At 43.7% G+C, this 24,888-nt stretch overlaps 1 protein-coding gene across 4 annotated transcripts in view; it reads left to right on the plus strand.

The window, feature by feature from the left end:
• fancd2 (FA complementation group D2) overlaps positions 1-24,617 on the plus strand; it is a 45,176-nt gene extending 20,559 nt beyond the window's left edge. The window contains exons 22-44 of one of the 4 annotated variants that reach the window (XM_079510057.1): positions 327-400; positions 1,711-1,815; positions 2,002-2,102; positions 2,534-2,649; positions 2,754-2,862; positions 3,349-3,453; positions 4,017-4,108; positions 4,849-5,037; positions 5,206-5,322; positions 6,806-6,934; positions 7,963-8,081; positions 8,556-8,666; positions 10,273-10,403; positions 10,887-10,986; positions 12,409-12,531; positions 14,010-14,103; positions 15,321-15,392; positions 15,540-15,578; positions 15,686-15,760; positions 16,663-16,737; positions 20,696-20,842; positions 21,390-21,488; positions 24,125-24,617. In XM_079510057.1, coding sequence (XP_079366183.1) covers positions 327-400; positions 1,711-1,815; positions 2,002-2,102; positions 2,534-2,649; positions 2,754-2,862; positions 3,349-3,453; positions 4,017-4,108; positions 4,849-5,037; positions 5,206-5,322; positions 6,806-6,934; positions 7,963-8,081; positions 8,556-8,666; positions 10,273-10,403; positions 10,887-10,986; positions 12,409-12,531; positions 14,010-14,103; positions 15,321-15,392; positions 15,540-15,578; positions 15,686-15,760; positions 16,663-16,737; positions 20,696-20,842; positions 21,390-21,488; positions 24,125-24,199 — 2,397 coding nt within the window. In that variant the 3' untranslated portion in view covers positions 24,200-24,617. Of the gene's footprint in view, positions 1-326; positions 401-1,710; positions 1,816-2,001; positions 2,103-2,533; positions 2,650-2,753; positions 2,863-3,348; positions 3,454-4,016; positions 4,109-4,842; positions 5,038-5,205; positions 5,323-6,805; positions 6,935-7,962; positions 8,082-8,555; positions 8,667-10,272; positions 10,404-10,886; positions 10,987-12,408; positions 12,532-14,009; positions 14,104-15,320; positions 15,393-15,539; positions 15,579-15,685; positions 15,761-16,662; positions 16,738-20,695; positions 20,843-21,389; positions 21,489-24,124 lie in introns of all 4 variants that reach the window. The other 3 variants (XM_079510058.1, XM_079510056.1, XM_079510059.1) reach the window with 3 other exon arrangements.
• The last annotated feature ends 271 nt before the right edge of the window (positions 24,618-24,888 follow it).

Raw genomic sequence — 24,888 nt, forward strand, 5'->3', positions numbered from 1 at the left:
ATGTCGTGAAAAATCGTATCGTGAATCTCATATCGTGATACGTATCGTATCGTGAGTTGAGTGTATCGTTACATGCCTAAGCTGCACATATCTCGTGCACATTACCAGTAGGCCGTAGGGCATAGATGACTGACGTCACATTCTGACTGAGGCTGGCCAAATGAAGTCTGACATTCGTCTATGAGATGATTAGATTTTTTTATTCATAACCTCCTGTGAGCTGACATTTTAAATCAGTCTTGTAGACATCAGACTGCACACTGACAGAGGGCAGCTGCTGCATGATTAAGCACTTTATTCCTGTCCTCTCTGTCCCCGGCCAACAGGAGTTGATAGGGAAGAGTGTACTGGATGACTTCCAGGAGGACTTCGTGGTGGATCTGGGCCCAGAGATCAGCAGGTGTGTTATTACTGTAACTATGCAGCATGAATCAACAATCATTTTATGCCCCAAAATGCTGGTTGGTGTTTTTTTGTTTTTGTTTTAGATCACTGGTTCTCATCTTACATTTAAAGTAACATTTAACATTTTACAGTGTAGAATTGGGGTTCCTAGAGATACACAAAATAATGGTATCAAATGAGGGTCTGTGTGGCCTAATTATGCATATCAAAATTGGGGTCCTTGCAATGAAATAGGTTGAGAAGCACTGGTTTAGATTAGTGGTTTTCAACCAGTGGGCTGGGGACCACCAGTGGGCCGTGGACCACCAGTGGTCCTTGTCTCCTTGAAGGGGTTCCAGGTGGTCCCCAGCTAAATGATGGACTGATGGAGAGTTGGTAACCCAATGGACCCTTATAGATCTTTAACTCTTGAGAGCGTAAAATGAAACCAAATGAACCCATAAGGCTCCTCGCTCCTCCCTCCCTGTAATGACCTTCCTTGTGTCTGTGTCACAGTTCCTCGCTCCTCCCTCCCTGTGTAATGACCTTCCTTGTGTCCGTGTCACAGCTCCTCGCTCCTCCCTGCCTCCCGTAATGACCTTCCTTGTGTCCGTGTCACAGCTCCTCGCCTCTCCCTCCCTGTAATGACCTTCCTTGTGTCCGTGTCACAGCTCCTCGCTCCTCCCTCCCTGTAATGACCTTCCTTGTGTCCGTGTCACAGCTCCTCGCTCCTCCCTCCCTGTAATGACCTTCCTTGTGTCCGTGTCACAGCTCCTCGCTCCTCCCTCCCTGTAATGACCTTCCTTGTGTCCGTGTCACAGCTCCTCGCTCCTCCCTCCCTGTAATGACCTTCCTTGTGTCCGTGTCACAGCTCCTCGCCTCTCCCTCCCTGTAATGACCTTCCTTGTGTCCGTGTCACAGCTCCTCGCTCCTCCCTCCCTGTAATGACCTTCCTTGTGTCCGTGTCACAGCTCCTCGCTCCTCCCTGCCTCCCGTAATGACCTTCCTTGTGTCCGTGTCACAGCTCCTCGCTCCTCCCTCCCTGTAATAATGACCTTCCTTGTGTCTGTGTCACAGTTCCTCGCCCCTCCCTCCCTGCCTGTAATGACCTTCATTGTGTCCGTGTCACATCTCCTCGCCCCTCCCTGCCTGTAATGACCTTCCTTGTGTCCATGTCACATCTCCTCGTCCCTCCCTGTAATAATGACCTTCCTTGTGTCCGTATCACAGCTCCTCACTCCTCCCTGTAATGACCTTCCTTGTGTCTGTGTCCCAGCTCCTCGCTCCTCCCTGCCTGTAATGACCTTCCTTGTGTCCGTGTCACAGCTCCTCGCTCCTCCCTGCCTGTGTGCTTTACAACCTGGATGAGGATGACGAGAGTCAGGGAGGCATCGCCATCAACCTCCTGCCTCTTCTGGCTGACGGCCACAAGTCAGTCACCACAATGTCTTTTTTATTTGAATATATATATATACACACACACACACACACACACACACACACACACACACGTGTGTGTGTTTGGTGAGAAACAAGGGTAGTTATTAGGCATCGCGATATATCAATATTATATCCCGACGATATGTATTGATTTATTGTTTATTTATTGTCTTGCAGGCGGGTGTCTCCTCTCTGTCTGTCTCCGTTCTTCCGGCTGCTCAGGCTGTGTGAGGAGAAAGAACACCAGGGAGACCTGGAGGAAGTCGACGCCTTGCTTGGTGAGGAAGAAAGACCTTATGATGAACGACTGCTGCGTTTGATACCAGTGTGTTGAAAATGTTTTGGAATGAAAATCATTTTATTTATTTTTTGCTTTAACCCCTGATAACTACAACATGATGAGTACTTGGGGTATCTACAGTAAGCCATGATTAGAGAAGAAAAGATAATACAAAAAATATGATCTGGCCAATATGAACAGACTTCAATTTGTTCGTATAAGTTCAGAGGAGAAAGTTGTAAACCATGCAGGTGAGTATTTGTCCCAAAGTACCTCTGTATTTAATAGAAAACTGACCATGACTCGTGTGATAAAGGGGTGGGCTGGGGGGAAAGGGAGGGGGTGGGGAGGGAGGGGGGGGTGAAGATGTGTAGCCTGTCATTGTTGTCATTGGCACAGCTATATAAAGTAATGTGTTGTGCATCACAGGCTGCCCCCTGGTGTTGACACATATGGACGTAATAGAGAAAGTGGAGAGTCTGTCCAAAGCCGAGAGAGAGTTCCTCTGTATGTTGCTCTTTCACACCATCAACTGGTTCAGAGAGGTAATTGCATAACATTTTGTGTCACAAAACAGTTATACAGTCATACAGTCCCATTGTTATTTCAGTGTACTGTACATGCATTTGTTTTGTGTGTGTTTATGCAGGTTATAAATGCCTTCTGCCGGCAAAAAGAGACAGAGATGAAGATCAAAGTGATGACTCGCCTACAGAACATCACCTACCTCCAGAGTCTGTTAGAAAAAGCTTTGGCAGGTATAATACGTCTCTGAAGCAACAGACCAGCAGCGCTGGACTGGGGGATGTGGAAATAATGAACTTACCCTGATGTCTTGACGTACTATCCTCTATATTTACAGTTGTTCCCAAACCTTTCAGGTCGAGACCCAAAAGGGAGATTAGACGTTTGCCCCGGGACCCAAACTAGTGAAAATAGCAGATCTACAAGCACACAACGCATCACATCGCACCGCTTTATGAGCTTGTAGATCGGCTATTTTCACTACTACTTTTTTTTTTACATTTATTTATTGAAATTATTTTATTTTGTTATTTTAGTTATCAAATACTTTTGAAAAATATTGGAATTGTTTTGAATTGATGAAACGTGATTTTCTTTTTCGTTTACATTTTTTGATTTGTTTTAGGAAATTAAAAATATATATATATATTTGCGACCCAACCTTGGGTCCTGACCCACTGTTTGGGAAACGATGCTCCATTAACACATTTGTGTTTCAGCGACACCCGGCTTCATTCCCCCTCTCGCTAACTTCGATGGAGAAAGCTCAGAAGGAGTCACTGTCCCCGCCGCCTCAACAGCTCCTCAGAGCAAGCCCAAGAAAGGTAGCCCGGCTCATTCAACTATCTGTGTCGACATAATAATGCTTGCATGTAGAGAACACCTGCACATTAGAGCATTAACCAACTAGTCGACTAGTAAATCCACTAGTCGACCTTGTTGGTACTAGTTGACTAGTTTTTTTTCAATTTTTTAGGCCTCAAGATCAGGTAGATTATAGTTATAGTCACCCAGTTTTTTTTTTTTTTTTTTTTTTACATAAAAGGTAGTTAAACAACTAGTCGACTAGTAAACTAGTCAACTAGTAAAAATCACACCCGTGTGAACTGAATGGTGCAAGGTCTTATATAGTCTGATCAGCTATGTCAGTGACGTCACACACTAACCATAGTAACCATGCTCACCTTTGCACGGACACGTACACAAACATAGATACAGACAAAGCTGGTTGTTGGAGTGGTTTGCACCACTCAAAAATGACTAGAAGTCATTTTTGTCATATCGTGTGCATTATGGTCATGTCATGTGGTGAATGGTGTCCTGGAACGCTGAGAACGGGGAAATAAGGGACAATTGTGTGTTTCTCTCCCTTTTTGGCTCTTTTTAGAGAGAAAGAAGAGGAAAGCACCCGCTAAGACTTCTCCAGGAAACGGCAGCTCTCAGCTGGAGGAAGGAACTGAGGCGGATGAAGGCCTGCAGGTAAACATTTTGTTATTGCGTTATTTATTTATCTAGCCTTTTTAATGCTCATTAACCCATTCTGAACGGGAACCCCTTTTGCTGTTCTAAGCATTATGTTATGCTTTTTTTTTTTTTTTTAATGTTTTTTTTGTGGCTTTCGCCTTTATTTTATTTTTTTATGGAGGGACAGACAGTAGGCTGACAGGAAATGGGGAGAGAGATGGGGGAAGACATGCAGTAAAGGCCGTCGGGATCGGGAGTCGAACCCGCGGCACACTGCCAGACTGGATTGCCAGCCAAGGTGCCTGGACCACTGAGCCATGGCCCAGGCCATTATGTTATGCTTTAGCTGTTGAAAAAAAAAAGCAGATCTAAAAGCAGAAAAAAAGCAGAAAAAGCAGATCTACAAGCTCATAGCGCGGCACCGAGTGCCGCGCTACGAGCTTGTAGGTCTGCTATTTTTTTAAAATCGTGAAAATGTGGTGCAAATCTTTGAATATATATTCTTACAGAGCGAACGTTTTCAACTCAAATCTTTGCTTCTGGGGTAGTCCCTGGAACAACATATTTTCAGATGGGGGTCTGCAGCCAAATACAGACAATTCTGGGGGTCCTTGACATGAAAATGTTTGAAAACCACTGACATAGAAACAGGTTTTTCAGAAAAGGATTTAGAAGGCATTTGTAGAATCGTCGTGAGGTCTAAATGGGTTAAACGTGCTGTTACATCCGTGCTCGTTGTGCCTCTCCAGGAGCAGCCGGAGAAGGAGAAGGATGCCCCGGAGAAGGAGAAGGAGCAGCCGGAGAAGGAGAAGGAGGCGCGGCATGGGGTCAGCGGCCTGGCGGGCTACCGGCCTTTCTTCAGAGAGCTGGACGTGGAGGTGCTCAGCGTGCTGCAGTGTGGCCTGCTCTCCCGGTCACTGCTGGACAGCGAGCAACACACCAACGTAAGGCCACAGAACCCCATGCCCATTTTAGAAGAACCACTTTTCATTACCATTAAATCCTATGGCTGCCTTCTTCTTCTGTCTCATGCTCCACATGCAAAAACAAAACAAAACATACAAGCTCTCTTCGGTATCTTCATGTAAACTTTGCTTTTCGGTGCCGTCCAGGCGCGAGAGGAAGTTCTGCTGGGTCCCGCTGAGCTGCTCTTCCTGCTGGAGGACATGCTTCGCAAACTGGAGTTCAGCCTGCCGGCCTCGCTGGCCAAGAGAACCCCTTTCCTCAAGGTACAGATGCAAGCCCCTAGTGCAAACGGTACCGGGCCAAACAGGCTGCTTCCCTTTACTGTCAGCTGATCGCAGTGTTGTGTTCGTCGACTAAAACTAAGACGAAAAATGTTCGTCGACTACCTTTTTTTACTGACGAAAACTAAATGGAAACTACATGAAAACTAATCTATGATGACTAAAACTAAGACTAAATATACTGACAATTTCGTCAACAAATAAAAACTAGACTAAAATGTTAGGAAGGGACTATAGTGGACAAGAGATCCAGTATAGACGAATCCAGAAACGGGTCTCATGGTCGCAGCTTACGTATTTCCTGTAGGCAGACTCGACATAGCTGCGGGGTTTAAACCCTCAGCAGGCGCACCTTTTCTACTACAGTGAACGGCAGAGTGACTGATGTTAGTCTGCCTCAAACGTTACTCTTTTACCTGCTTTTTACTAACACTAACATTACAAAGATGCCCAGAACATCAGGATGAACCTGTGTAGTTTATGGCTGCTCCAACAGTAGTGGCAACATTAAAAAAAAAAAAACGGAATGTCAAAATATCCACCGCGGTGGCTGAGACCAGAGCCATTGAGTAATGTTTGAGACGAAGCAGTGAAACGTCCTGAAAGATACATAACGTCAGTCTTACCCAATACCCAATCTTTCTGTTTTATGAACACAAGGCTGCTGTACTTTATACCTCATACTAAGCATTTAAAGTATGAGGTATAAAGTACAGCAGCCTTGTGTTCAACAATCAAACGGAACTTCCTTTTCCCTCAAACCGGAAGAACCATTCCTCAATGGCTCTGGTCTCAGCCACCGCGGTGGATATTTTGACATTCCGTTTTTTTATTTTTTGGAATGTTGCCACTACTGTTGGAGCAGCCATAAACAACACAGGTTCATCCCGATGTTCTGGGCATCTTTGTAATGTTAGTGTTAGTAAAAAGCAGGTAAAGGAGTAACGTTTGAGGCAGACTAACATCAGTCACTCTACCGTTCACTGTAGTAGAAGACGTGCGGGTTTACCCCGCAGCTACGTCAGCTCCGCCTACAGGAAATACGTGAATACATGAGACCCGTTTCTGGATTCGTCTATAAGTAATTTTACACTTGGTTGCATGCTGAAAATAGCAGATCTACAAGCTCACAACGCGTCGCGCTGTGACGCGTTGTGGGCTTGTAGATCGGCTATTTTCAGCTAGTGAAAAAAACAGTCATTACGACGGCATCAAGGCCCGCCTAAACACATTTTGTTCGACTAAATCAACTGTAGATTTAGGCGACTAAAATCGTATATTTAGTCGACTAAACTAGACGGGCGACTAAAATGTGATTAAAACTCATTCCATGCCACGTGACGCCTTTGGACGCCTCCCCTTTATAACTAAGTGAAAACTATTCAAGAGACTAGGACTAAAACTAAAATCAAAACTTGCTGCCAAAAACAACACTGGCTGACCGTGATGTGGCCTTGTTGTGCAGGTGAAGACGGACAAGAGCGTGGGTTTCTCCCACCTCCAGCAGAGGAGCTCCAAGGAGATCGCCGGCTGCTGCGTAGAGCTGCTTCCCACCCTCTGTTCACACCTGGAGAACTGCCACAACCACTTCCAGGTACACCTACTGTGTAGCCTGGGCACCATTCCATTACGGGTTTATGAACCGGTCGGGAACGGATGATATCGCTACGTCATGTTGTAGTCATTGTTTTGTAGTTATCAATCTTCCGGAACTTCCTTTTCCCTCAAACTGATTTTTCTCAATAAAAGCTGCAGGCTATACGAGAGCTTTTATTGTTATTCTTCCGGTTTGAGGGAAAAGGAAGTTCCGTTTGATTGTTCCTGCCTGATGACTACAAAACAATGACTACAACATGACGTAACGATATCATCCGCTCCAGACCGGTTCACACGGCACCTTTGTAACAGAGACCAGGCTTTCCTCCGAGGTGGAAAGCCTGGTGAGGCGAGGTTACCTACTGTGAAACTGCCAAGGATGCTGGGTTCTATTTCATCCACTGCCAATGTTGTGCATCTGGTTAAATTGCAAATGCAATACAATTTCACATTTAAGCTGTGTGTGTGTGTGTGTGTGTGTGTGTGTGTGTGTGTGTGTGTGTGTGTGTGTGTGTGTGTGTGTGTGTGTGTGTGTGTGTGTGTGTGTGTGTGTGTGTGTGTGTGTGTGTGTGTGTGTGTGTGTGTGTGTGTGTGTGTGTGTGTGTGTGTGTGTGTGTGTGTGTGTGTGTGTGTGTGTGGTTTAAAAGTACCACAGCCCCTGTATGGTGTGCGTGCATGACGTGTGTGCGAAGGCATCTGCTCAATCCGGCGAACGAAGCACTTGCTTAACTACTAAAACGTGAGGGTTAGGGTCTAACCCTAACCCTCACGTGACAGCACAGGCATTAACATGGTGTCAACGATAGAACTGGCTGACAGCGTCTACCAGAATCTCCTGGTAGGCCAGTAGGGACCTACTGGGCCCAGACGAATGGGTGACAATTCATGACAACTTGACAATTCAATGGATTGATAAGGTGGGGATCGGGTGACTAAAAATAGTGTTGGTGTGGTGGCGCTGTGCCACTGTCGTTTCTTTGTATTATTAGAAACTCGTATTCATTTATTCTGCATTTATGATAACAGACCCTGCTCTCTAACAACGACGGAGTGGTGGATGGCCCGTCTACAGACGTTCAGGAGCATCAGCTGCTGTCCTCGGCCTACCGGCTGCTCCTGCAGATCCTCAACACCACGTTCAGCTGGTGAGGAGACGTACTGGACCATTCTGTCACATTATAGCATTGGATTTGTATTTATTTAAATGAGCATAATGTCGTTGCTGTCCGGAAGAAACCACCTAACTCTATTTTAGAGGTTTAAGATTTTTTTCATAAATCAATGCTATTGAAAACCACCTAACTCCATTGGATCCTCAAACTATCTGCCAAACCAGCTAACTCCATCCGTTTAGCCATGTTCTTTTTTTAATCTTTTTTCATAAATCAGTGCTATTGAACATCCTTTATACGTCTGTGTTGGTTAAAAATATATTGAACCAATGAAAAGCATTAAAAACGCTTTGACAAAAACCTCCTAACTCCACTTGAGCGGGATGTTTTTTCATATCCTGAAACATGAACATTTTGGTGGTTTCTTCCAGACAGCAGATATAGTGTATTTATCATTATCAATGATGTGTGTGTGTCTGTCTGTCTCTGTGTGTCTCTGTCTCTCAGGTCTGGGTTTTCCCAGCCAGGCCAGCGCAGCTTACTAAAGAGTGCTCTGGGAGTTCTGTCTGGACGACTTAAAGAAGTGAGCACTGAACGTACCCTGGAGCAACTTATAAAGTGAGTGATGAAGGTTTGAAGTCCAGAGGATTATATGGCATGTACTGTACCTGGATATGTACTGTACCCGGTCTTACAAGCATACATTCCAGCTATGTTAAAAAGCAACATGGAATGAATGCAATTTACAATTTGGGTAGACGCTCTTAATCCAGAGCGATTTACGGTAAGCAAAGAACAACACATGGTAATACATCAAATACATACAAATAGTCATCAAGAATCATAAGCAAGCTAAGAACCTAGCATCTGTCTAACAGTAGAATATCTGTGCAGTGAAGCTATATACATTATAGAGTGTTATGTCTACATAAAATGCTATGTAAATTACATAAATGTAGGCTTTGCATACGCCTGTGAGGTCGTCGAGGCTAGGGCAAGTGCTACAGGCTAAGATGGAGTCTGAAGAGGTGAGTTTTCAGACTACTGCGGAAGATTGGGAGTGAGTCTGCAGTTCTGATTGCGAAGTTCATTCCATAGTTTTGGAGCCATGAAGGGAGAAGAGTCTGGGACGTGTGGAGCGTTGTCCCGGCTGTTCTAGTGAATGTTCTGCCTGCCTCCCTGTGTTGGCTGATCTGAGCGAGCAGGGAAGGGGGTTGTTAACCTGACTCCGCCAGATTGCGGCAGTATTGAGTTCACAAGTTCCCTCCTCCTGCCTGGATCTGGGCTCTCTCACGCAGAAACGATAAACCGGAAGCAGCGGGACAAAAATGATGATATCCCCATAATAATTTCGAGTTGTAGTCCTGTTAGGTTGTGTTTACATTTGCACTGTGGCAGCGCTTCGATACGTCACCAGTATCGCGTTGATCCCGCCTCTAGCGGCCGCATACGGCCGCATATCTCTCCGGTCAGAAATTGTCCGGAGTGCATCGTCTCTGCCCGAGAGGGACCAGATGGGAGCAGGAGGAGGAACTCACTGCTGCCACCAGCTGGTGGAGTCAGGTTAGGGGGTTGTAGGGTTGAAGATATGGGGTCCGGTGCCATACCTTTGGTTGCTTTGTAGACCAGCATCAGAGTTTTGCAATGCAAATAATAATGCATTGATACTGTACTGTATATCAATAGATCATCAACAAATCATCAGTGTTGTTTAGACTAGTAGAGATTAGCTAATGGCTGCAGTACTTGGATTTTTCTGTCTAAAGGTCTTTTTACACGGGGAGTAATTTATGTGCTTTAGTAATCCATTTTCACTGCCTGCCTGGCACGCTGCCAGAGTTGAACTGAAACTGATGAACGATACGTTGTGTAAGCACCACACACTCTGCAGTCCAGCTGTGTGAGCCTGTGTCAGAGCACACACACACACACACGCACACACACACGCACACACACACACACACACACACACACACACACACACACACACACACACACACACACACGGGGAGAGAGATCTCCGTCTCGTTGCGAATACGATTTTTGTATAGCTCAAGCGGCTGTTGACATATGAACTGGAAAAAAAGGATGATGAACAAAAAATCACACCCGTGTGAACTGAGTGGTGCAACTCCCCTCTCTCCCACCAGCACTAGTATGATCACATGCCTGCTGTTTCATTAGCATCGCAGTAATGATGGACTTGTTTGTGCTTTTTTTTTAGGGACAGCTTTCAGTACCTGCTGAACTTCCGCAGCACGGTGCCCTGTCTGAGCACAGCGCTGTGTCTCTCCCGGCTGCTCTCTACCGTGGCGGAGAGAGGAGGGAACCCCACCGCCTTCAGAGAGCAGACCGGTCAGCATCACACAGCCACATGATGCTACTAAATACACTTACAGTATATCATACAGTATAACCACATGCTATTACCTCAGCTAAATCCACTTATCTAAATCCACTTATCCCATTTTGGACGGGAACCCCTGTTTCAAGCATTATGTTATACTTTAGCTATTTTTGAAAAATCTTGAAATTTGTGGCGCAAATCTTTGAATATATATTCTTTCAGAGCGAACGTTTTTAACTCAAATCTTTGCTTCTGGGGGTCCCTGGAACTACATATTTTCAGATGGGGGTCGGCGGCCAAATACAGATAATTCTGGGGGTCCTTGACATGAAATAGTTTGAGAGCCACTGATATGGAAACATAGGTTTTTCAGAAAACTGATTTAGAAGACATTTGTAGAATCGTTCCCAGGTCTAAATGGGTTAACTAATCTTGTGCTCGCTGATGGACTGTTAATTTTACCAAGATTGATTTTTTTCCTCCCGCCGTAGCATCCCTGGCACGGCGTTTCCTGGGCCAAGAGTGGGTGACCGCCGGTGGGGAGAGAGAGCGAGGAACCAAGTTTAACGAGGGCCTTAAGACTCTGCTCAGGTGTGTTTTTTTTCTTTCATTTTTATCCCACGATTTTGTAACCCATTTTTCACCCCTGTGTAAATTATCTAACGTGATCCTGGGCTCTACACACCCTCCGCCAACCTGGGGAGAGCAACGGACTTGAACTCATGCTTCCTTCATGCCTGAGTGTCCAAGTCGCTCCTTTACACCTGAGAGGGGGGAGTTTCCCTGGTTGGACGTAGCGCGTGGAAGGAACACGTTATTCCAACCAGTTCCTTTCCCCTCCATCAGGCGCCACCGGCTGGCCAGGGGGAGGCAGTTTAGAGTCCAGGATTACTGCATGTTTTTTGTGAGGGTACCTACACCTACCCAGGTGTGTTTTCTAAATCTATATCTGTATCAGAGAATACCCGCCACCGCCTGACATTGTCCACAAAAGTTGTAAGTTATAATGCTACATAGCACAAACATGTGTTGTGTTCAAGGGGGGTTTCATAAGTTGGTAAGAATACGAATGATTTGAATGATAATTGTGTCATGATGCCACCTAGTGGCCCTTCCTTTACAGCAGTCATGACAATACTCCCAAGTAAAAATGTTTTTAGTACATACAACAATACATACAGTAGTAGTTACAGGCATTGCTGGATGTATGTATAGTGTATACATCATAGATTAAACCCATTTTGGGCGGGAACCCCTTTTGGTGTTTTAAGCATTACGTTATACTTTAGCTATTGAAAAATAGCAGATCTACAAGCTCATAGCGCGCCACCGAGTGGCGCGCTATGAGCTTGTAGGTCTGCTATTTTTGAAAAATCGTTAAAATATTTATTTCAGAAAACTTGAGGATTTAGAAGATTTTTTGAGGTCAGGCCTAAATGGAATAACAACAAAACAAAGCATTGGGTACAAGCAAGTGGTTCCCCCCCCCCCACCACCCCTTTTCCCCTCACTGTATGTTTCTTTTCCCTTTTTTACCTCCTTTATGATGTATTCATGTTCTGTTCTTTGGCTATATATAAGTGTCTATTTGTACGTCTCTAAATGTTTTGACGAATTGAACAAGGTGGACCCTATTGGAAACAAGTGTAATGCTTTACTGGGTCATCCACTCTCAGTTAACAGTCTTTGTATTGAGTTGTGCTTGAAATGTACTGTAATTCTGCAAACTGTTCATACATATTTCAATCAATCAATCAATACATATCCCTATGTCCACAAACTTTCACTCTGTTTAAAATGTTAAACGCTGATTTGTGATGTAGAACACTAGCCCACTAACTGATTAATTATAGATTAAATCTCAGGAATTAACATTCCTCTGAGTTTTAATATAACGTGATTATGAATAAATTACTGAATGAATTCTGCGAGGGCCTGATAAAGCTGTAAAACACAGATCTGCTGAATAGAAGATGTCCACTGCACATCGCCTCCTCTTTCTGTGTCTTCTAGTATCTACCTGGAGCACACGGACGATGTTCTGAAGGCTGTGGAGGAGATAGCCGGAGAGGGCATCGCCGAACTCATCGACGCTGCTAAGGACGACGTCTCCAAAACCTGGCCCACTCTCAGCAGGTACAGAACCTCTGCTTTATCACCCTGTTTATATCCCCAGTTACCTCAGTGGCAGTTTAGAGGCACAGACATTTATTAGAGGGGCAGGTGCTCAAGTGAAAAAAGGGCACCACCGAGTGGCGCGCTACGAGCTTGTAGGTCTGCTATTTTTGAAAAATCAAAGAACCACTGGCATAGAAACATCTTTTTTCAGGATGTAGAAGACATTTTTAGAATCTGATCTCAGGTCAAAATGGGTTAATAGTGTGGGATTTATAGATTTTGTGGCATAAATAATATATTAGAAGCTTTTTTTTAATCAAGAATTGATCAATGTCACCATGGTCCACATACTGTACACTGTTAAAAATAAAAATATATATAAAAAAGGGCACATTGCTGTCCAGAGGGCAAGGGCAGGTGGTGCTCTAGCACCCCCTAGTGTCTTATCTGTGCACACCACTGCTCAGTGGGGAGCCAAGTGGGACCTTAGACCGGAGACCGCTGGTCCAAGCTATACAGTATGAAGATATATCGTCACTGTTGGACAGAAACCTTGTATAATACTTTTTTTTTTTTACATTAATGAATGCCTTGTTTTATTCATCGTATGATAGTATCGTGCTCCAGTAGCTAGCAGATCTACAAGCTTGTATCACAATACGAGCTTGTAGATCGACTATTTTAGTTATTTTTGGAAGATTTTGAAAGTTCTTTGCCTATATAAAGACATTCCCAAAATAGGGATGATTTTGAAAGTGGTTAAGTCTGTCTGTGGGTCTTATAAATACTTTATAAATAATTAAAAGTATTAAAAAGTGAAGAAAAAAACCTCAACAATACTTGGTATGCATTAGAACACATTCTTTCTTTTTTTTTTACATACTGTACAAAACAGCGGCTATATCCAACTTCACCTGGTCAAAGACGCGTTTCGTCATGCACTCTCGCTTTAATACAGTCTATACAGCCTACTATGGAGGGAAAAATACATACATTACTTCTGTTTATGTTCCATGAGTCTCATAATGTCCACCGCAGACATATAAAAAAATGTGCGGACGCAGAAGTAAAAGGCCAGGCTTCCAGCGCTCACGACCCAAAATGAGAACCCGACCTCTTTCAACCCATTTAGACCTGAGGACGATTCTACAAAAGTCTTCTAAATCATGACAGTTTTATTGAAAAACCCATGTTTCTATGTCAGTCGTTCTCAAACATTTTCATGTCAAGGACCCCCAAAATTATCTGTATTTGGCCGCCGACCCCCATCTGAAAATGTGTTGTTCCAGGAGCAAAGAGTTGAGCTACAAATGTTCGCTCTGAAAGAATATATATAAAGATTTGCGCCACATTTTCACGATTTTTCAAAAATAGCAGATCTACAAGCTCGTAGCGCGGTGCCGCGCTATGAGCTTGTAGGTCTGCTATTTTCAATAGCTAAAGTATAAAGTAATGCTTAAAACACCAGTTTTGTTTTTTTGTACGTCTTTCACCAGGCTGACGTTCGTGGTGTTCTATAAAGGCATGATGACGGAGCTGGAGAAGGCTGTGAGGAAGATTCCTGCTTGCAAAAACAGCGATAGCACTGAGGTAAAACCACACGACCACCGGTGGTCTCACTGGGGTGGTGGAGAGAATGGAATTGTCTTGTTGCTGTGTGTGTATACCTAAATTCATCTATATTGGACACTAGACAATGCGCTCAGACGACAACGTTTTGGAATACCATTAACACTGACACGACGCGTCCCTTTTAGGGAAAACGGTTCGACTGCAATTTTTACAGTCATAGTTAAAATTCTTAGCTGTTGGCCTGGGCCATGGCTCAGTGGTCCAGGCACCTTGGCTGGTAATCCAGTCTGGCAGTGTGCCGTGGGTTCGACTCCCGATCCCGACGGCCTTTACTGCATGTCTTCCCTCCCCCCATCTCTCGCCCCATTTCCTGTCAGCCTACTGTCTGTCCCCCCATAAAATATATAAAATAAAGGCGAAAGCCACAAAAAAACATCTTAGCTGTATATAGCATATTTTATATGTTTTTATTACTATCCATGACAAGTGTAGAATAATTTATCATTTGATGAAACTGGCAAGTCGGCGGCTCCAAGTCGAGACTCATGAAGTCCCCGGAGATATTCCAAAAAGCAGAAGTGGGCATACAGTACTATAGCCCTGCCTGGGTATCGGCCAGTGAGTTGTCCACTCTGAACGGAGGCTGACGGCACCCCACAAGGCCCCCTTTTAGAGACATTAGCAAGAGAGGAAGTGGGACTGGCCTGTGTGTGTGTTTGCCTGAAGAGTTGCCGGATCAGAGCCAATTCCAAATGACACCCCGTTTGAAGACATGAAAAAGAAAGAGGGGTGGAAAGAAAAGTGCTGAATCTGCCGTGGCCATGGCAGTGGAAGACCTTTCATTAAGTTAATGGCTCCCTAGCCCCGTGACAAACCATTCCTCAAACATTCCTGTTACAGTGAATGAATCCTAAGATGGGCGCCTTTTTGTGATAGACCTCACCAACTTTAATGAATCAGTTAATCCGGTTTTCCTTGGCCCATGACCAACCTTTCTTTCCACCAGTGGCTTTCACACCATTTTAGTGTGAAATTCTGTCAGAGTTGGGGCGAAAACTGGCGTAAATGCATTTTCTGAATGCAATGTGAAAGCCCCATTTCGAGTTGTAATTTCAACACAGTTAGGCTTGCACACTCCCTGCATTTCATTTACTCACAGTATGCGTGTGCATGAGTAATGTGTACTGTATTGTGTGTGTGTTATGATCAATTTTTCTTTTTCTTACTTCTTCCAGGCCCAGAGTGAGAAGTTACTGACATGGAATCTGGCTGTCAGAGACTTTCACCTCCTGGTCAATCTAGTTCAGGTGCATTACTTGTCACAGTAGTTGTTACAGTGATCTGCGTGCGTGCGTGCGTGCGTGCGTGCGTGCGTGCGTGCGTGCGTGCGTGCGTGCGTGCGTGCGTGCGTGCGTGTCCCACTAAAGACCTCTGTCGTCCATGTCTTCTCACAGGTATTTGACTCCAGGGGAGTGGTTAATGTGTGTCTTAAGGTGAGTAACCTGCCTCTTCTTCTTCTATAATTAAACAGATCTCACATCCTGCAGCAGCTGCTGCTGCGACTCCATACTAACTATGATTCTAATGTTGTTTCTGCTAGTATGGTCGTCTTTTCCTGGAGTCTTTCCTGAAGCTGGGGATGCCGCTGTTGGACTATAGTTTCAAAAGGCACAAGGTACAAACCATTGTTTGTTCTCATCTGCAAGTTAGCTGCAACAGTGGGTCACATTATTATGGGTTGCGAGTTGCGACTAAGTAAATATCTTTTGACTCAGTTTTATGTCAGTCGTTTGAGTCAAATTTAATATACTTTTAGTCATATTTTAGTCATCTGAAATGTTTTAGATTTAGTCGACTTTTGGTCGAGTTTTATGCCTGATTTTACCTTTGGTTGCATGCTGAAAATAGCCAATCACAACGTGTTGCAGCGTGACCCGTTGACCTGTGAGCTTGTAGATATGCTATTTTCAGAGCGCAACCAAACTTGTCTTTTAGTTCTACCATTGCTTATCCACTAGTCCCACCCTCCCTTAGTCTAGCTTTTGTCAAAAAGGTAGTCGACGAACATTTGTTATCATAGTTTTAGGGTAGACTACGAAATGGTGTGCTCTATAGCAGTGGTTCCCAAACTTTTTCATGTCAAGGACCCCCAAAATTGACACTAATTATCCTGCGGACCCCCATTTGAAAAGACAGGCCAGGGACCCCCATAAGAGAAGATTTTTACGTCTCTAGCAGTGATTCTCAACCAGTTTAATTTTAAGGACCCCCAGTTTTACATGCATTTAGGCTACGGACCCCGCATTTAATGGCATTTCTATCTCTGGGACCCCAATTTATATTGTAAAATCAATGTTAATTTAACTCTGAGAGTGTACAAATGGAACCAAATGGACCCATTTGTACACTCAGAGTTACATACCCATAAGGGTTTGGTTCCAAACTATCATTTAGCTGGGGACCCCCTGGAACTCCCTCAAGGACCCCTGGGGGTCCCCGGACCCCACTTTGGGAACCACTGCTCTATAGAGTTGCGTCCTTCCAATGGCTAACTCTTTGTAATGTGTGTGTTTTCAGGAGGATGTCCAAGGTCTGCTGAAGACCATGCAACTCAGCACCAGGAAACTCCATCACATGTGTGGACACTCAAAGGTAGCTGCCTGTCATATGTATCATTATGAAGCTCCATCACATGTGTGGACACTCAAAGGTAGCTGCCTGTCATATGTATCATTATGAAACTCCATCACATGTGTGGACACTCAAAGGTAGCTGCCTGTCATATGTATCATTATGAAACTCCATCACATGTGTGGACACTCAAAGGTAGCTGCCTGTCATATGTATCATTATGAAGCTCCATCACATGTGTGGACACTCAAAGGTAGCTGCCTGTCATATGTATCATTATGAAACTCCATCACATGTGTGGACACTCAAAGGTAGCTGCCTGTCATTTGTATCATTATGAAGCTCCATCACATGTGTGGACACTCAAAGGTAGCTGCCTGTCATATGTATCATTATGAAACTCCATCACATGTGGACACTCAAAAGTAGCTGCCTGTCATATGTATCATTATGAAACTCCATCACATGTGTGGACACTCAAAGGTAGCTGCCTCTCATATGTATCATTATGAGACTCCATCACATGTGGACACTCAAAGGTAGCTGCCTGTCATATGTATCATTATGAAACTCCATCACATGTGTGGACACTCAAAGGTAGCTGCCTCTCATATGTATCATTATGAAACTCCATCACATGTGTGGACACTCAAAGGTAGCTGCCTGTCATATGTATCATTATGAAACTCCATCACATGTGTGGACACTCAAAGGTAGCTGCCTGTCATATGTATCATTATGAAACTCCATCACATGTGGACACTCAAAGGTAGCTGCCTGTCATATGTATCATTATGAAACTCCATCACATGTGTTGACACTCAAAGGTAGCTGCCTGTCATATGTATCATTATGAAACTCCATCGCATGTGTTGACACTCAAAGGTAGCTGCCTGTCATATGTATCATTATGAAACTCCATCGCATGTGTGGACACTCAAAGGTAGCTGCCTGTCATATGTATCATTATGAAACTCCATCACATGTGTTGACACTCAAAGGTAGCTGCCTGTCATATGTATCATTATGCAACTCCATCACATGTGTGGACACTCAAAGGTAGCTGCCTGTCATATGTATCATTATGAAACTCCATCACATGTGTGGACACTCAAAGGTAGCTGCCTGTCATATGTATCATTATGAAACTCCATCACATGTGTGGACACTCAAAGGTAGCTGCCTGTCATATGTATCATTATGAAGCTCCATCACATGTGTGGACACTCAAAGGTAGCTGCCTGTCATATGTATCATTATGAAACTCCATCACATGTGTGGACACTCAAAGGTAGCTGCCTGTCATTTGTATCATTATGAAGCTCCATCACATGTGTGGACACTCAAAGGTAGCTGCCTGTCATATGTATCATTATGAAACTCCATCACATGTGGACACTCAAAAGTAGCTGCCTGTCATATGTATCATTATGAAACTCCATCACATGTGTGGACACTCAAAGGTAGCTGCCTCTCATATGTATCATTATGAGACTCCATCACATGTGGACACTCAAAGGTAGCTGCCTGTCATATGTATCATTATGAAACTCCATCACATGTGTGGACACTGGACACTCAAAGGTAGCTGCCTCTCATATGTATCATTATGAAACTCCATCACATGTGTGGACACTCAAAGGTAGCTGCCTGTCATATGTATCATTATGAAACTCCATCACATGTGTGGACACTCAAAGGTAGCTGCCTGTCATATGTATCATTATGAAACTCCATCACATGTGGACACTCAAAGGTAGCTGCCTGTCATATGTATCATTATGAAACTCCATCACATGTGTTGACACTCAAAGGTAGCTGCCTGTCATATGTATCATTATGAAACTCCATCGCATGTGTTGACACTCAAAGGTAGCTGCCTGTCATATGTATCATTATGAAACTCCATCGCATGTGTGGACACTCAAAGGTAGCTGCCTGTCATATGTATCATTATGAAACTCCATCACATGTGTTGACACTCAAAGGTAGCTGCCTGTCATATGTATCATTATGCAACTCCATCACATGTGTGGACACTCAAAGGTAGCTGCCTGTCATATGTATCATTATGAAACTCCATCACATGTGTGGACACTCAAAGGTAGCTGCCTCTCATATGTATCATTATGAAACTCCATCACATGTGGACACTCAAAGGTAGCTGCCTCTCATATGTATCATTATGAGACTCCATCACATGTGGACACTCAAAGGTAGCTGCCTGTCATATGTATCATTATGAAACTCCATCACATGTGTTGACACTCAAAGGTAGCTGCCTGTCATATGTATCATTATGAAACTCCATCACATGTGGACACTCAAAGGTAGCTGCCTGTCATATGTATCATTATGAAACTCCATCACATGTGGACACTCAAAGGTAGCTGCCTGTCATATGTATCATTATGAAACTCCATCACATGTGTGGACACTCAAAGGTAGCTGCCTGTCATATGTATCATTATGAAACTCCATCACATGTGGACACTCAAAGGTAGCTGCCTCTCATATGTATCATTATGAAACTCCATCACATGTGTGGACACTCAAAGGTAGCTGCCTGTCATATGTATCATTATGAAACTCCATCACATGTGTGGACACTCAAAGGTAGCTGCCTGTCATACTGTATCATTATGAGACTCCATCACATGTGTGGACACTCAAAGGTAGCTGCCTGTCATATGTATCATTATGAAACTCCATCACATGTGTGGACACTCAAAGGTAGCTGCCTGTCATATGTATCATTATGAAACTCCATCACATGTGTGGACACTCAAAGGTAGCTGCCTGTCATATGTATCATTATGCCATGGGGCTGTGGCTGTGGCTCAGGAGGTATAGAGCAGGTTGTCCAATGATCCGTGGGTCGGCGGTTCGAATCCCGGCTCCCTCCTCTCCTGTCCACATGTCAAAGTGTCCTTGGGCAAGACACTGAACCCCATATTGCCCCCCCAGTGGTTGCTGGACACACATTGGTGTGTCAATGTGGGAAGTGAGGACGCTGGCGTTGACTGTTCGCTGCTCCACCTCCCAATGTATGAACAAATGGACCATTGTAAAGCGCTTTGCCTCTGTCACTGTGTATAGAAAAGCATAGAAAAATGCAATCCATTATTATATTATTATTAATAATAATAATAATAATAATATGTACTGTATAAGTGTATATGGACACTAGTTAGTTAGTTAGTGCATGTATTATCACTTACAGGTTTTGTGGACATGACATGGAGCACTACTTCTTTGATGATGTGGTCATTTCAGCTAATTCAATTAGTATACGTATTCATATAATGGCCTAAAGCGCCACTACAGAATGTAACTTTTTTTTAAACAAATAAAATGTAATTTTATCCAATCTGTATGTTAGAGTATGTTAAGGCGCCAATATCGCCTTTTCACGCCTATTTTGTTTTCTAATGGCGCTCGGCGTCGAGATCGCCTTTTCCTATCAATTGATTACGGTAAATGGTAAACGGTGCATTTATATAGCGCCTTTATCCAAGGCCTCATCTAGAGACAGGGATCTGATTTTGACCTCATGTTCAAGATTCAATTTATCAAGCAGGCAGACTGATCTATTACTGTAGTTCAAGTATGTTATACTTTAGCTATTGAAAAATAGCAAATCTACAAGTTCATAGCGCGGCACCGAGTGCCGTGCTATGAGCTTGTAGGTCTGCTATTTTTTTTAAATCGTGGCGCAAATCTTTGAATATATATTCTTTCAGAGCGAACATTTTAACTCAAATCTTTGCTTCTGGGAGAGTCCCTGGAACAACATATTTTCAGATGGGGGTCGGTGGCCAATTACATGTTTGGGGTCCTTGACATGAAATATTGAGCACCACTCCACACTGATACAGAAACATGAGGTTTTTCAGAAAACTGTCATGATTTAGAAGACATTTTTAAAATTTCGACGTCAGGCCTAAATGGGTTAAGATGATGTTGTTTTGTGGTTCAGATTCGTCAGGACGCGACGCTGACCAACCACGTGCCAGCCCTGAAGAGGAGTTTAGAGCTGTTTGTCTACCGGGTCAAAGCCATGCTGCTTATGAATAACTGTCAGGAGGCGTTCTGGATGGGAAACCTCAAGAACCGGGACCTGAAGGTATGCTTTCTCTTTACTGGTTGGACCCAAAGGTGCGTGCGTGCGTGCGTGCGTGCGTGCGTGCGTGCGTGCGTGCGTGCTAGGGCATTAAGCAACTAGTCGACTATTCAACTAGTCTAGTAAATCCACTAGTCGACCTTGTTGGTACTAGTTTTTGTTTTGTATGCCTCAAGATCAGGTAGATTATAGTAAAGTCAATGTACACCATTTTTAAATATTTAATATTTATTAAAAAATAAAAGCTAATCAAAATGACTAGAAGTGAATGCCCTAGTGCGTGCGTGTGTGTCTCGTGCCGTGCATTATAAGTTATAATGGTAGAAGTCATGTGTTATAATTTATAACACATGACTTCTACCATTTACCCTACCATTTATCCAAACATAGATACAAGATACAAGATAGATTTTCATAGATTCATAATGTTTAGGGCCCTGTGTGTGTGTGAGGGACTTTTTTTATTAGCTTCCCTTAAAAAGAAAATGGTGTCCCTGAGACCGTGACTAGCATTGGATTGACTTGGCTGATTGATGTCTCCATGTTTCAGGGTGAAGAGATTCTTTCTCAGCGGGCCGAGGGAAGTGAGGAGGAGGAGGAGGAGGAGGAAGGCCCAGAGAACCCACCGCGGCAACCGGCTGAGGATGAGGTGCTTTATTCATGTCATTGATTTATAAAGGATTGTGTTAGAAACATGTACCTGGTTGGTTCCTGGCACAGGAACATGTACCTGGTTGGTTCCTGGCACAGGAACATGTACCTGGTTGGTTCCTGGCACAGGAACATGTACCTGGTTGGTTCCTGGCACAGGAACATGTACCTGGTTGGTTCCTGGCACAGGAACATGTACCTGGTTGGTTCCTGGCACAGGAACATGTACCTGGTTGGTTCCTGGCACAGGAACATGTACCTGGTTGGTTCCTGGCACAGGAACATGTACCTGGTTGGTTCCTGGCACAGGAACATGTACCTGGTTGGTTCCTGGCACAGGAACATGTACCTGGTTGGTTCCTGGCACAGGAACATGTACCTGGTTGGTTCCTGGCACAGGAACATGTACCTGGTTGGTTCCTGGCACAGGAACATGTACCTGGTTGGTTCCTGGCACAGGAACATGTACCTGGTTGGTTCCTGGCACAGGAACATGTACCTGGTTGGTTCCTGGCACAGGAACATGTACCTGGTTGGTTCCTGGCACAGGAACATGTACCTGGTTGGTTCCTGGCACAGGAACATGTACCTGGTTGGTTCCTGGCACAGGAACATGTACCTGGTTGGTTCCTGGTACAGGAACATGTACCTGGTTGGTTCCTGGCACAGGAACATGTACCTGGTTGGTTCCTGGCACAGGAACATGTACCTGGTTGGTTCCTGGCACAGGAACATGTACCTGGTTGGTTCCTGGCACAATGACATTCCTGGAAATATTTTGAAATGAGAAAAAAAAAAAATCATTTTCCAGAACTGGAAAGGTCCTCATCAAGGGTCCTTGGAATAATATTTGGATATTTATTTTTGACGATTGATTTAGTTAGGCAGCAGAACGACACATACTGTAGAAAAATAATCGTTGCATGGGATTTATAGGCAGAAAGTGGATTTAGTGGTTTAATGCAATCAGATGGTGCTTTTCTGTTTCATGAATGGGCTGTCAATGAAGGTAATTGCAACCTATAGATGCAGGTAGCTTTTATAGCATCTAAGTTGCTTGCGGCTAACTTGTCATGGTACCCTCACGCCAGGGCTCCACTGGACGCGTTGCGTCTCCGTCACGTGCGTCAAAAAACGCACCGGTTCAATTTTAATGCACGCGTTAATGTCACGCAATGCGGGCAGTGGAGCCACCCTTCATTGATTAAAAAGGGAACATTCCCTGACGGTGACGGAGACGCAACGCTGACGCGCCCGGTGGAGCCCCGGTGTCAGGACCGATTCATACTCCTATTTTACTGCTGTAGTGCCGAAATGATTTCGGCTCGTCAGAAATTTTCAGTAGCACCGACTTCAGGATGGTACCTGCCCCCCCGAACCTCAAATGACGTCACATTGTAGGCTCTACAGAGCCGAACCGACTTTTATTCGGCTCTAAAATAGGAGTATGAATCGGCCCTAACTTGCATCGTGGTGCAAGTTACAAGTGTGCTACCGCCATCCTTCATAAAACTGTTTCCAAATTTACTATATAGCACAGTAATAATCTAGTGTCTATTTGAATGTGTGTTTAACTCTTATCTCGGGAAACCCATGGCAATGTGAGAAGTGTAAGTCGCTCCACGTAGGGATAACAGGCAGTTGTTGGCAGTGGGGCGATAAGATAATGTTGTGTTTTGAGCTAATCATTTCTGGCTGGTACAGTTGGAACAGTCCGTAGTACAGTACAGTTGGAACAGCTGGTACAGTTACCCTTACCAACACAAACGGCTGTTCTGGTTCACTTCTCAGCTTTACTGAGCAGGCACGTCCGGGACACGCTGCCAGGCATCAGAGCAGTGTTGATTTCGTCGACTAAAACTAAGACGAAAAATGTTCGTCGACTACCTTTTTCCACTGACGAAAACTAAATGGAAACTAAATAAAAAAACTAAGCTATGATGACTAAAACTAAGACTAAATATACTGACAAGTCATTTTACAATTAGTTGCATGCTGGAAATAGCCAATCTACAAGCTCACAACGCGTCGCACTGCGACACGTTGTGGGCTTGTAGATCGGCTATTTTCAGAAGTGAAAAAACAGTTACGACAGCATCAAGGCCCGCCAAAATACATTTTGTTCGACTAAATCAACTAGATTTAGTCGACTAAAATCTTATGATATTTAGTCGACTAAAACTAGACTAACACTAAAACATTCCAGGTGACTAAAATGTGACTAAAATCAAAATTTGCCGACAAAAACAACACTGCATCAGAGTCTGTGTGCTATGGCCATCGGCGCCCCTTTTTGATTTAGTTTTGCAAATGGACTTAACCCATTGTGTCATTCTATATTTTTAGCTATAAAGTATTATTTTATACTATATTAAAAAATAGCAGTTATATTTTTTTATATTGTGAAATTTGTGCCAATCATTGAATATATAGGCCTATATATTTTTTTTTGAAGCAAACATAACTCAAATCTTTGCTTCTTGGAGGTCCCTGGAACTACCGTAAATATTTTGAAAGGGGGGTCCACGGACAAACATGGGGGGGTCCTTTTGAGGGTCCTCGACAGAAAACTATTAATATTTAGAAGACATTTGTAGAATCGGTCTCAGGTCTAAATATGTGCTTCAATTCCAGGATGCGGAAAGTGATGCTGGAGAAGGTAAGAATGGACTCGGAGAGGAAGATGAAGAGGATGAAGACTCAGACTAATAATGAGATCTTCTGAGACCAACAACCCAATAAACCACAGTCCTCTAAATTAATACTTATTTTAGTTGACCGGGGTCTGCTCCTTTTTTCTCACTACAGTACAGTCTACACACGACAAATCTCGTAACCGAAAATAGCCACATTTTCACATGGCTACGCTACAGGATCATAGACACAAGCTTCGGGTGGTTAATTTATATATCCCCGTGCATTGACGACTGAAGGAAAAAAAAGATTGTATGATGTATTTAAATATTACTGTCATTCTTTATTTTTGTTTGGTCTCTTTTAAAAGACCAAGCAGGCCTTGTATTTTCAGTCCTGTGTTTATTTGTGCTTTTCCAGCCAATTAAAATGTATACATGTATATAATTAATAGTTTTTTGGTCTGATTTAATTGGGTTACAAATGTGAATTGTATCGGATATAAAGTAATGATTTAAGGCTGTTGTGCCACTGGTGATACACATGCAATAATACAAACTGAAGTGCCCAGTCTTCTGCTTACAGTACACCATGATGTCATTCATTGGTTTGTTTTGGATTGGATGGAACTGAACTTTTGAGAGGATGGAAACATGGATTTGATCATGAGGGTTTCCAGCTTGGAGGAATCGGTCTATAGGCCTGACTCACACCTTTGCATCTAGCATACAACATTGATGCATGCTAGATGTATGAAAGGGTTT

This window comes from Electrona antarctica (genome assembly GCF_951216825.1).
Source record: "Electrona antarctica genome assembly, chromosome: 9".
Classification (NCBI taxonomy): Eukaryota; Metazoa; Chordata; class Actinopteri; order Myctophiformes; family Myctophidae; genus Electrona; species Electrona antarctica.